Source organism: Bubalus kerabau, chromosome 15, assembly GCF_029407905.1.
Source record: "Bubalus kerabau isolate K-KA32 ecotype Philippines breed swamp buffalo chromosome 15, PCC_UOA_SB_1v2, whole genome shotgun sequence".
NCBI classification, from domain to species: Eukaryota; Metazoa; Chordata; class Mammalia; order Artiodactyla; family Bovidae; genus Bubalus; species Bubalus kerabau.
The window spans coordinates 52,223,142-52,235,712 of NC_073638.1; the positions used below are offsets into that span (position 1 = coordinate 52,223,142).

General features: G+C 41.8%; 1 protein-coding gene across 6 annotated transcripts in view; it reads left to right on the forward strand.

The window, feature by feature from the left end:
- RNF121 (ring finger protein 121) overlaps positions 1–12,571 on the forward strand; it is a 79,742-nt gene that overhangs the window by 43,194 nt on the left and 23,977 nt on the right. For all 6 annotated transcript variants that reach the window (XM_055548966.1, XM_055548969.1, XM_055548968.1 and 3 more), the window contains one exon: positions 12,013–12,167. In XM_055548966.1, coding sequence (XP_055404941.1) covers positions 12,013–12,167 — 155 coding nt within the window. The remainder of the gene's footprint in view (positions 1–12,012; positions 12,168–12,571) is intronic.

Consider the following 12,571-nt stretch of genomic DNA (forward strand, 5'->3'; position numbering starts at 1 on the left):
GGATGAGATGGCTGGATGGCATCACTGACTCAATGGATGTGAGTTTGAGTGAACTCCGGGAGTTGGTGATGGACGGGGAGGCCTGGCGTGCTGCGATTCATGGGGTCGCAAAGAATCGGACACGACTGAGCAACTGAACTGAACTGAATGGTGTTGAGCACCTTTTGATGTTTTTATTGGCTGGCTGTATATCTTTCTTGGAGAAACGTCTCTTCAAGTTCTTTGCCCATTTTTTAATTGGATTTTTGTCCTTTTTTTTTTTGACTGCACCATGTGGCTTACAGGATGTTAGTTCCCTGACTAACTGAGGCCATGGCAGTGAAAGCCAAGTTCTAACCACTGGAGCACCAGGGAACTCCTCGGTTTTTGTCTTTTTGTTCTTGTTGAGTTACAGAAGTTCTTTATATAGTCTGGATACTACGCCATCATTAGATATCTAATTCACAAGTATTTTTTCCCAGTCTGAGGGCTCGGTTCAGTTCAGTCGCTCAGTTGTTTCCTACTCTTTGCAACCCCATGGACCGTAGCATGCCAAGCTTCACTGTCCATCACCAGCTCCTAGAGTTTACCCAGACTGAGTCGGTGATGCCATCCAGCCATCTCATTCTCTGTCATCCCCTTTTCCTCCTGCCTTCGATCTTTCCCCACATCAGGGTCTTTTCAAATGAGTCAGCTCTTCGCATCAGGTAGCCAAAATATTGGAGTTTCAGCTTCAACATCAGTCCTTCCAATGAACACTCAGGACTGATCTCCTTTAGGATGGACTTGTTGGATATCCTTGCAGTCTAAGGGACCCTCTGAAGAGTCTTCTCCAACACCACAGTTCAAAAGCATCAATTCTTAAGCACTCAACTTTCTTTAGAGTCCATCTCTCACATCCATACATAGCTACTGGAAAAACCATAGCTTTGACTAGACAGACCTTTGTTGGCAAAGCAATGTCTCTGCTTTTTAATATGCTGTCTAGGTTGGTCATAGCTTTTCTTCCAAGGAGCCAGCATATTTTAATTTCATGGCTGCAGTCACCGCCTGCAGTGATTTTGGAGCTCCAAAATAAAGTCTCTCACTGTTTCCATTGTTTCCCTGTCTATTTGCCATGAACTGATGGGACCAGATGCCATGATCTACCCCATGAACGGTATGAAAATATCCAGTAAACCATGTTGTAAACTGACAGGCTGTCATTGAGGCTTTGTTGTTCCATTTACAGATCTCAGGCAGAGGAGATTTAGCATAATTCTTTGGGCCCTAGGATTTTTGAAATGGTAAATGAACATTGGCTTCAACGTAAAGTCACCAGATGCGTTATCCTCTAAAGAAGAGAGTCAGTCAGTCTATCCTTTGAAGCTTTGAAGCCAGGCATTTTCTCCTCCTCTCTGTGAAAGTCAAAGATGGCATCTGTTTGAAAATCTGTCATTTAGTGTAGCTACTTTCATTCATCATCTTAGTTAGATCTTCTGGATAACTTGCTGCCGCTTCTCCTTCAGCATTTGCTGCTTCACCCTGCACTTTTATGTTGTGGAGATGGCTTCTTTCCTTAAACCTTATGAACCAGCCACTGGTAACTTTAAACTTTTCTTCTGCAACTTCCTCACCTCTCTCAGCCTTCAGAAAGTTGATCTGGATTATAGGCTTTGGCTTAAGGGAAAGTTTTGGCTGGCTTGATCTTGTATCCAACCATGAAACTTTCTTTATGTCAGTGGTAATATGGCTGTTTTGCTTTCTTATCATTCATGTGTTCACTGGAGTAGCACTTTTAATTTCCTTCAAGAACTTTTTCTTTGCATTCACAACGTGGGTTAACTGGCACCAAGAAGCCTAACCTGTCTCAGCTTTCAACATGCCAGTGAGATTAAGCTCTCACTGAGCTTAATCATTTCTAGCTTGTGGTTTAAAATGAGAGACATGTGAGTATTCTTTTCACTAGACCACTCAGAGGTGATTGTAGGGTTATTAATTGGCTTAATTTCAATATTGTGTGTCTCAGGGAATAGAGAGACCCAGGGAGAGGGAGGGGTTTCCCTGGTGGCTCAAAGAGTAAAGAATCTGCCTGCAGTGCAGGAGACCTGGGTTCTGTTCCTGGGTTGGAAAGATCCCCTGGAGAAGGAAATAACAACCCACTCCAGTATTCTTGCCTGGAGAATTCCATGGACAGAGGACCCTGGCAGGCTGTAGTCCATGGGGTCGCAAAGAATTGGACACAACTGAGCAACTCTTTCACTTTTTCAAGGCGAGGGAGAGAGATGGGAAATGGGTGGTCAGTGGAGCACTCAGAACATAGACAGTGTTTGTTGATTAAGTTTGTTATCGTATATGGGCGTAGTTTGTGGTGCTCCAAAACAGGTATAGTAGTGACATCAAAGATCACTGATCACCATAACAAATATAATAATGATGAAATATCATGAGAATTACCAAAATGTGACACAGAGACTCACATGAACTGAGTAAATGCTATTGGAAAAATGGCACCAATAGACTTGTTCAATGTGATGTTTATCTTAGTTACAGCAGTGATTCAGTAAACTTTTTACAGAAATAATTTGCACAGCTGGGCCAGCATTCTTGTAGAATTAAAAATGGAATTTCTTGGTCAAGTGGAATTGCCATTTAATTATTAATAGATCTTGTCAAGTTGCCCTTCACAAAAGTTACAGCAGTTTACAATCCCACCAACAGATGTTAAACAGTGCTGTTACCCAGTGTTAAAGAGAATATAGAGAATCCTCAGTATTTTTAATCTTTGTCAAATCTAATATGGTGAAAATATCTAATTTAAAAATCAGGTAGTTCTGTGATGTTTAGAAACCAACAATCCTCTGCCTATCTCTATTCATCCTTTATATATGTATGTAATGTATGCTATGCTATGCTAAGTCACTTCAGTTGTGTCTGACTCTGTGCGACCCCATAGACGGCAGCCCACCAGGATGTCCCATCCCTGCGATTCTCCAGGCAAGAACACTGGAGTGGGTTGCCATTTCCTTCTCCAATGCATGAAAGTGAAAAGTGAAAGTGAAGTCGTTTAGTCATGTCCGACCCTCAGCGACCCCATGGACTGCAGCCTTCCAGGCTCCTCCATCCATGGGATTTTCCAGGCAAGAGTACTGAGTGGGGTGCCATTGCCTTATAAATATAAATAAATAATATAAAATATATATATAAAAATATATATATAAAATTTTACTTTTGAACATGTATTGACATTCTGCCATGGAAAGTGGTGATTATCTTATACACTACGTCTATACCCATCACATACACACTTTTGCTCCTTCCAGTTTTTAGTAAATAAGTTTTCTCTATTTACATTATTGTGACATGTAAATGTTATTCACAGCTGAACCATGTGGTATGTTCAGTCACATTTCTTTCCTTGCTTAGGATTCTTTTAGAATGTTTCTTACTGATTTATAAGAGCTTTTTGTATGTTAGGAATAAGCATTTTGACATATGTGTTGCAATCTGTTTCCCCAGATTGCTTTGATTTTATTTTTAGGATTGGTACTTTATAGATTAGATTTTTGAACCATCCTGTGGACTGAGGATTCTATTCCTTGCTGTTCTATTTGGATATCCCATCTTGTTATTCCTTGTTTTCCATCCTGGGGCATCTAAAATCTAAAGTTCTTCTCCGTGCCTAAACAGATTTTAGGTACTTGCTATAGCTATAGGTTTACAGTTCAAACTGGGGTGATTAATAATGGTTAAAACTGATACAACATGGTAGAGCAACTATACTCCAAAAAAAATTAATTAAAAAATTCTTTTGCTACTCAGATCTATGTGAAAAGTAAATTTTGTTATTTCAAAAAAAAAACAACCCAAAATACACATATTAAACACAGTAAAATGTCTGTGGAGTAAGGAATGGGAATAAACAAGAATCAAAACAACTCTTTTGAGAATGTTGTGCAAAGGTGAAGCTCTCGGATTGTTGTTGAGTAGTGGAAACATGAGCTGTTTGAGGTTAGCTGTCAGAGCTTCACAGAAAATGCTTCTCAGGGCATGCCAAGAAATGATGGAATTAATTGATAAGGCTCTGTTTCTCTCCAACTGAATGAAATTTTCTATTCTTTACTAGTGCTGGTTGGTGGCCCAGCCTTCCATCAGGCACCCATGACCGCTAAGTAGATAAACACTAGCTCTGTTCTCCTAGACGAGGTTTCTCAGCAGGGAGCATATTAACATTTTGGCCAGATGATTCTTTATTTTTTTCGGGGGCTGTGAGGTGCATCATGGGATGTTGAGCACCAGCCCTGATTTCTACCTAGAATCTCCTCCCTCTGATTGTGACAACCGAAACTATCTCCAGACATTGTCTGTCAGGTGTCCCTTGGGGAGAAAATTCATCCATAATGAGAAACACTGTCCTAGACTCTGGAACCTAGAGCGGCACGGATGTTGCCAGCCATGAGGCTGATTATGAGTGAGTATGCCAATCTACTGGTTTCACTGTGAAGATTATCAGACTTCTTTCTGTAATATAGGAGTTCAAAGAAAAGAAATTTTAGATTAAAAGAAGAGTCTAAATTAACTGCTCTTGGGAACAAGCAATCCTGCTGTTTTCTGTATTTAAATTTCAGGTACTGTTCTTTTCAGTACCAGCAACAACTATAATACCACCTTACACTGCTTTATAGTTTTGAATTTGTTGATTAAAAACAAAATACTTTTCTCATCTGCTATTGCTTTGGAACCTCACAACAAATAGCTTTTATAAGATAGGATAGGGGTTTGTCTCCATTTTTCAGATTAGGAAACTGAAGTGCAAAATCCAGATGTAATTTGCCAGGAGCACATGACCATCATATTGGAGTGCTGGATGTAAAATCTGGTACTTGGTTAAGTGCTCTTTCCATAGAGTACTCAACCATTTTTTTAGGTTTCCAAAAGTTTCAGGAGATTGTTGACATTTCTGCCATAGTCATTTCTGTTTTTAACCCCCTCCCTGCCCCGGGTTTTCCTTTAATGACTTTTGCCCATGTCCTCTTCTTGAATTTCAGTATTTTCACAACCATCCCCACTTTGGTCTATGTTATTTTGCCTCCTCAGGGTTCTCGCTAACTTGGTGACCAGTGCTGGGAGGCAGGACTCAGGAGACAGAAGATCTGGGTTGGAAGCCTAGCCCAGGACTTGATGTTTGGTTTCTCTGTAACTCAGTTTTCATCATCTATTCAGAGTCTAATCTTACTTGCTCCTTAGCTCCCTCAGGGATGTTAGGGGAAGGAGTAAGCCTAAGCCTGGAAAAGTATCTATCCTATTTTTAAAGATCTCCAAGGAGAAGCTTTCATCATCCCTGTCTGTTACCAAATATAGTATCTTTTCAGACTCCTGTCTCCTGAACTGCTATTCCCTCCTGGAATGGATGAGTGGCAAAATCTCCTACCTGGAAATCTTTAAAGTACTATAGATTTTTCTCAGACCGAGACAATAAGAGGGTCAGTAGAATGTGGCTAGAGAATGCTGACTAAGATGGTAAAGGGTTGTAATCCACTTTCTGTGAGAAAAACTTTTCTCCCCAGAATATAATTAAAAACTCCTAAGTGTGATCAGCCTTCTCTGAGCCTTACCTACCTCTTTAGGCTCATTTCTCACACCTCCCTCAGGTACCTGTGTACTCTCTCAAGGATACCTTGTTCTTGCGTCATGATGCCTTTCTCCATCTGCACCTGTTGGACCACCCAGGACAGAGATGATAATTCCTCCACGTTGGGTGGGGCACTTCTGCTCTGCTTTCTTGGCCACCAGGACCTGCTTATAGCACTTACACTGCATTATCGGAGAAGGCAATGGCACCCCACTGCAGTACTCTTGCCTGGAAAATCCCATGGACGGAGGAGCCTGGTGGGCTGTAGTCCATGGGGTCACTAAGAGTCGGACACAACTGAGCGACTTCACTTTCACTTTTCACTTTCATGCATTGGAGAAGGAAATGGCAACCCACTCCAGTGTTCTTGCCTGGAGAATCCCAGGGATGGGGGAGCCTGATGGGCTGCCGTCTATGGGGTCGCACAGAGTCAGACATGACTAAAGCGACTTAGCAGCAGCAGCATACTGCATTATGGTTATTTCTCCTCAGTAGACTTCTCCTTGAGAAGCTTTTGTTTATCAACTCTGAATTCCCCAGTCCTTAGCCTGGTGTCCGGTAAATGCCCAGCAAGTGTTTGTTAAATGACTGCTTGAGTGACTTTTACCTGAAGAGGAGAAGACTTGAGGGAAAAAGACATAATTCGGGGTATTAGGAAAGTAGGCATAAGCAATAGGGAGTAAATATACTCTGCACTTCTCTGAGGGACAAGAATTTGACCCAGAGGCATAAGGTAGACAAAGGCAGGTTTTTTCAGGTCAGCAATAGGAAAGAACTATCTAGCACATCTTTTGTCACTGGAATATCTGCTTCTTATGATAAGGTTGACCATTTTCCAGGGGTGTGGTAGGAGGTAATTGCCAACCCAGTTTTTGCTCTTTGTAATATTCTAGCAATACTTGGGGTCTTACCAGGTCACAGAAACCATGCTGACTATATCTGCTTGCTGGGCTTCTGAATGATCTTCAGATAATAGCCACGCCTTCCTTTAGTTTTATCCAGGCCTGTTATCCCAGCGTCTTCAGCTGTTTGTTATGTGATTTGGTTTCCAAACCCTTTGTAATCCTGGCTACTCTGTTATGGTCATGTTTATTTATCAGTGTTCTTTGTACATTGTGGACCTAAAACCAGATCTCAGGGCCGAAGGATTCTTTGACAGAGCAGAGAACGGTAGAGCTACTTGCTCCTTCATTCAGGGTTTACTCTTAGTTCAGTAGCATGGTGTTGCCTTGGCTTTTAGATAATGATCCTGTTGGCATATATTCCCTGGCAATTTGTAGTCAGGTGAAACCCCTAGATCTCTTTCATGTGAGCAGCTCCTTCCCCGTCCTATACTTGGGTAGTTGGTGAAGTTTCAGCCTGAGGTTTTGGTTCTTCATTTCAGCTTACCAGATCACAGAATGGTAGATCTAGAAGAACTGTAGGAATGAGCTTCATTCATTTTGGATCTTGTTTCTATTTTCCATGTTCACTGTGTTGCTCCTCTCTCCTTTCTCCCAAGCTTTGTGTTGCTCACAGTTTGATAAGCAGATCCTTTGTATTTTCATCTGAATCATTCATGACAGTATTGATCAGAGCTGTGGAGCATATCCCAGACCTTCTTCCGGTTGACCTCTGTCCATTTATCAGCATTTTTTTTTCAAGCTGATTCAAGCTATGAGTCTCTTACTTTGTTGTGCTACCTGGACTTGTAGTTTTCATATCATTCTTGGTATTCCTCTGCAGTCAAGCATAGTAGGTGATCTCTATCCCCACAACACAGGCAAATAAGAAGTGATGAGAATCCTGAAAGTCAGATGTGCCTCTGGCAAGGGAGCTAGTGTCCAGAGAAGGATGTAATCTGGCAGCTCTTTTTTGTTTTCATGAATTACAGTTTCTGAGATGAAAGAAATCTAAACAAAGTCCATTTGAATAAGGGCTAGCTAACTCTTCCTGTAGCATCTAACATTATCATGTCAACTGTGTAGTCTTGTGGAGAAGCTGAGATTGTTCCTCGGTAAATGTTTGCTGAAAGAATCAGTAAGTCAGTTTCAGGCTGGTCTTCACTTCAGCTTCATATTTGCAGATTCAGGGAAAGAGGATGAATGGCTTTCACACATACATGTGCACTTGCACACACACACACACACACGCACGCACAAACACCATAATGAAACGACACACACATGCACAAACACCATAATGAAACTCCTTCAGAACCAGCTTCGCTTGTGGCTTCCCTTGTGACTCAGCTGGTAAAGAATCCGCCTGCAATGTGGGAGACCTGGGTTCGATCCCTGGGCTGGGAAGATCCCCTGGAGAAGGGAAAGGCTACCCACTCCAGTATTCTGGCCTGGAGAATTCCATGGACTGTATAGTCCATGGGGTAGCAAAGAGTCAGACACGACTGAGCGACTTTCACTCTCACGTTTCAGAACCAGCCAGAGCACTGCCATTTCTGGCCAGTCTCCCCTTGACAGCTTCTGCCAGCACTGCTGCATCTCTCCTCTGAACTCCCATATCAGTGCTTGATGCTTTGCATGACCGCCCAGTTCCTGCATTTACGTCTTATTACCCCAGATTCTGGAGGAGAAGTTAGGGCCACGGCTTCCCCTTGTTTTGTGCCTTTCATGGCATCAGGTATAAGCATTTGGTTAAACAAACTGTTGAACCGGAGTATTGCCACCAGATGGCACCAGAGTCCCTGCCATTAGTCTTGAGAATTTTGAGTAACTTTCAGCCATTTATTGCCAAGCTAGCCATTAAAAATGCCTTCAACTTAATTTATTAAGCAGAATGCCAGTAGATACTACAGTAGACACAAATAAATTAATCAGGCAGAATTGTAACTTACCATTTTCCCCATGGTAAACTGTTGTGTTCACCCAGCCCCTCTGCCTGCCCCTTGTCGGGCACTGGGCTCTCACCCCAGCAGCTGCTTTCAAGGCCCTGAACATAATCTGGCTTTCAAACTTCCCTGGCAGAGAGTGTCTTGATACCTCACCACTTTTAATATGTTGATTATTTTAGTTACCTCATTGCAATCTTTGCTCCCTTATATATGTGACTTTATGAATTTTCGATCATGTGAAGCCATTGTAAGAGTTCTCATTTCTTTAAGCAACTGTGCTTACTATGCAGCTGTGCTTATGGTTTTATACACATTGTTGCCATTGAAATATTTTTGTTTTTAGTCACTCAGTCATGTCTGACTCTGTAACTTCGTGGATTCTACAACTTCCAGACTCCTCTACCTATAGGATTTTCCAGGCAAGAATACTGGAGTGGGTTGCTATTTCCTTCTCCAGGGGATCTTCCCAACCCAGGAAGTGAACCCATGTCTTCTGCGTTGCAGGCTGATTCTTTACCATCGAGCCACCTGGAAAGCTGACATTGAAATAAAAGAGCTATCATATTGAATCCTTACATTGTATTTATTACATTACCTGTATTGAATGCTTGCCTTGTTGGGTACTGTTCTGAAAGTTTTCCATGCGTTAACACATAATCTGTATAGCCTAATGGAGTAGATACTCTTAACCTCATTTATACTTTAAAAAACTGATGCTATCAGAGCTGAGTGACTTGCCTAGGTAACAGTAAGTAGCTATATTGGGATTCATATCTAGATATCTTTAATTCTAAAGTCGCTAGTCATTTCATTGTATTACATCATTCTACTGTGTCCACTTGATCTTTAATGATTTTTTCTTCTTTAGAAAGGGTCTAAAGTTTTATTGAGTCATTAAATAAGGATTTGATCTATGTTATTTGCCTGCTGCTAGACTGTTAGCTCCTTGAGGACAGGAACTAGAAGTCATGTTTATTTTTCTTCCCATCAAATGCACAGTAAATACTTGATGGATGAGTGAGAGTGCACACTGCCTTCACTCTCCCAGGGAGTCTGCGATACAAGGCTCAGATAAGGTCTAACAGAACCTTAGTGTGCTAGAACTTAAAGGGCTTTGAGAATCAAGTCAAACCCTCCTTGGGGTGACCTAATGATTTGGAGGCAGATCAGAACTAGAATCCAGGTTTGCTGGGCTTCTACCAGGACATCTGTTTTGAAGAACCTAAAGTGAAAGTCGCTCAGTCGTGTCCGACTCTTTGCAACCCCATGGACTGTGGCCTGCCAGGCTCCTCTGATCATGGAATTCTCCAGGCAAGAATACTGGAGTGGGTTGCCATTTCCTTCTCCAGGGTATCTTCTTGACCCAGGAATCGAACGCAGGTCTCCTGCATTGCAGGCAGATTCTTTACCAACTGAGAGCTATGAGGGAAGCCCAGACTTACTCCTAACTATGTCTTTCTTCCACTGCAAATAAAATCCAGTTCCTAACCCAAAATATGCATAGCTACAGCTCATGTGGGGATAATTATCTTGACTTGCTTTCTACCCACCCCTTCCCCACCAGAACATGCTATTGGTGATGGGGAGTGGGAAAGAGGCTGTGAGGGCAGGCTGGTTGTTGTTATGTAAAGAGCCAAGTTTTTGGAAAAGCTGGAAGTAGACAAGAATTCCTGTTCTTTCTTAGAGAAAACATATGTGACTGGACCATGTGATTGAATTCTTCTCAAGTCTCTGGGCCTACTGCTTTATAAACACCTGCATGAGCCTGTCAGAGTAAATGATGTGAAGGCTGAAGACCATGCAGCCCTTCTTTGCACACCCACCTTCATCTACCCACTTTTAGTGTCAGGATTCTAGTTGCCTTATCCCCTAGTTTAAATATTTTAGAATGCTTCATTCAAGGAGTCAGCTGCAGGTTCCTGTGCAGTGGAACTGGTCCTGAGGCTGCATTGTTCACTGAGCAGTGGGCAGACAGCACTAGAGGCTCTAAGGCAAAGTGGCTGATCACCATTTTCTCCCTCTGTCTCTTGCTCTCTTTTAAAATATATAAATAACACTAAAAAACTAAAGCTTTTTCTTGTCTATAAAAGAGTAGTAGCTACAACTAAAAAGATGCTTTAAGCTGCACTATCCAATCTGATGTAGCAGTAGAACTCCTGAAATGTGACTAGTCTCTTTTGAGATATATTGTAAATATAAAACATCGGATTTTAAAACCTTATTACAAAAAAAAAAGAGTAAAATGTTTCATGGGTAGTTTATATTGAATACGTGTCAAAAGGGTAATATTTTAGATGTATTGGGTTAAATAAAATATATTATTAAAATTAAGATCATCTGTGTCTCTTTACTTTTTTAAAGCATAGCTATTATAAAACTTAAAATTACACATATGACTCATGTTATATTTGGACTAGGCAGCACTAGTCTAGAAATCCTCAAGAGTAAATATTTTCTCAAAAGTTTTCTCTTCTGTGAAACTTTAGGATGCTAGCTGCTATTGTCCTCTCTATACCCACCCCACCTTTTATAAAAATATATTCTTTCATTTCATTTAATACCAGGAAGAAAGCGTCTAAGTGCCAGTTATCTTTTTTATACCTGCTGCTCACCTGAGAAGAGTGCCATCTAGTGACAGTTGGGTGGTTGGGGAAGGAGTTAGAAGACTTGGGGAAGCAGAAGACTGGTGTTGGTCCCAGTTTCTGACTTAGAATCATTTTATACATTTGGAACACCTTAGCTAACAAGTCTGAGGTGGAAGGAGGGAAAGTAAAATAGATACTCTTATAACAGAATTGTGCCTCTCTCTTAAGGTTCTAGTCTAGCTTTCCCCTCAGTTATCTAAATTCATTGAGGCTCTGTCATGGGCCAGAGTATGGCCTTGTCACTGCTCTCAAGGAGCTTACAATAAGGTAGAGGATGAATTCGAACCTAGCCTCATACTCTAGATAAGCACTGTAATGATGGTAGAAAGGAAAATGCTTTTGGAGCATTGGGAAATCGTGACTTATTCTGCCTAGCAAGGAGACTGAAGGCTTCATGTGTCTCTCATGTGGTACTCTCAGGCTGAAAGGCAGGTGGGAAGGATGTTTTAGTCTCAGAGCGGAACACCTTGACTGCAGTCATGGGGAGTGGTAGAAGATGGTCCTGAAACAGTCGTTTGGAGCTCCATTGTGGGAGATATGACTGTCTAAGGATGTCAGATCTTATCTATAGAAAGGGGGACCTCAGAGGGTTCTAAGCAGTGGAGTGACATGTTCACTGGGAACATGTTCCTGGGAAGGATAAATTGGAACAGAGACATTGAATTCAGGGAGACTTAATGAGGTCATGGTCAGCCAGGTAAGAGACAGCAAGGGCTCAAATGGAAAGGAAAGAGTAGGTACAATGAACAGTTGGGTGGGGGAAAAGGTTGGTGTCAAGCATGGTCCCAGGGTTTCTAACTTGGGTCACTAGGAAGTGCTTTTATCCAAAACTGGAAGCACAGAGAGAGGATCAGGCTAAAATGGAACACAAAAGACATGCTCTGGATTTGTGGATGGAGCTGCAGAGGAAGCTGGCTAGAGCTGAAGTGCTTATGTTTGTGTTTCAGATGGTGACCCTCTTTCAGATGTGGGTTGTTCCCCTCTATTTCACAGTGAAGCTGCACTGGTGGAGGTTCCTAGTGATCTGGGTCTTGTTCTCCGCTGTCACAGCCTTTGTCACCTTCCGAGCCACCCGAAAACCACTAGTCCAGACAACCCCAAGGTGAGAATTTAGCTAGTGCGTAGTGGGAAGGAGCAAAGTTTCCTGAAACTAATGGGTTGGGATGCATGGGAGGTGGGTGGGCTTAAACTGGAAAAAAAAAATTGCAGTTTTTATCTGCCAAGATTACTTGGCACACAGCCCCACCAAAACAAGCTGATTGGGAGATCTCCTGCCCCATTCACAGAATAAAACCCCCCAAATAGTTCCCTGTAGCTTACCTTACGATTTACATCAAGGTCTGTTTATATTAAAAGCTAACAATATAAGTAAGCAAATCCTGGTCCTCATGGTCTCATTTTAAGTGTTGTTTTCTTCTGTGAACTCTTCTCTGATCTCTAAGTAGATTTTCTGTCACATTCTCTTCCTAGTGCCCTGTAGCTTTCCTTCATAGAACTTAATCACAG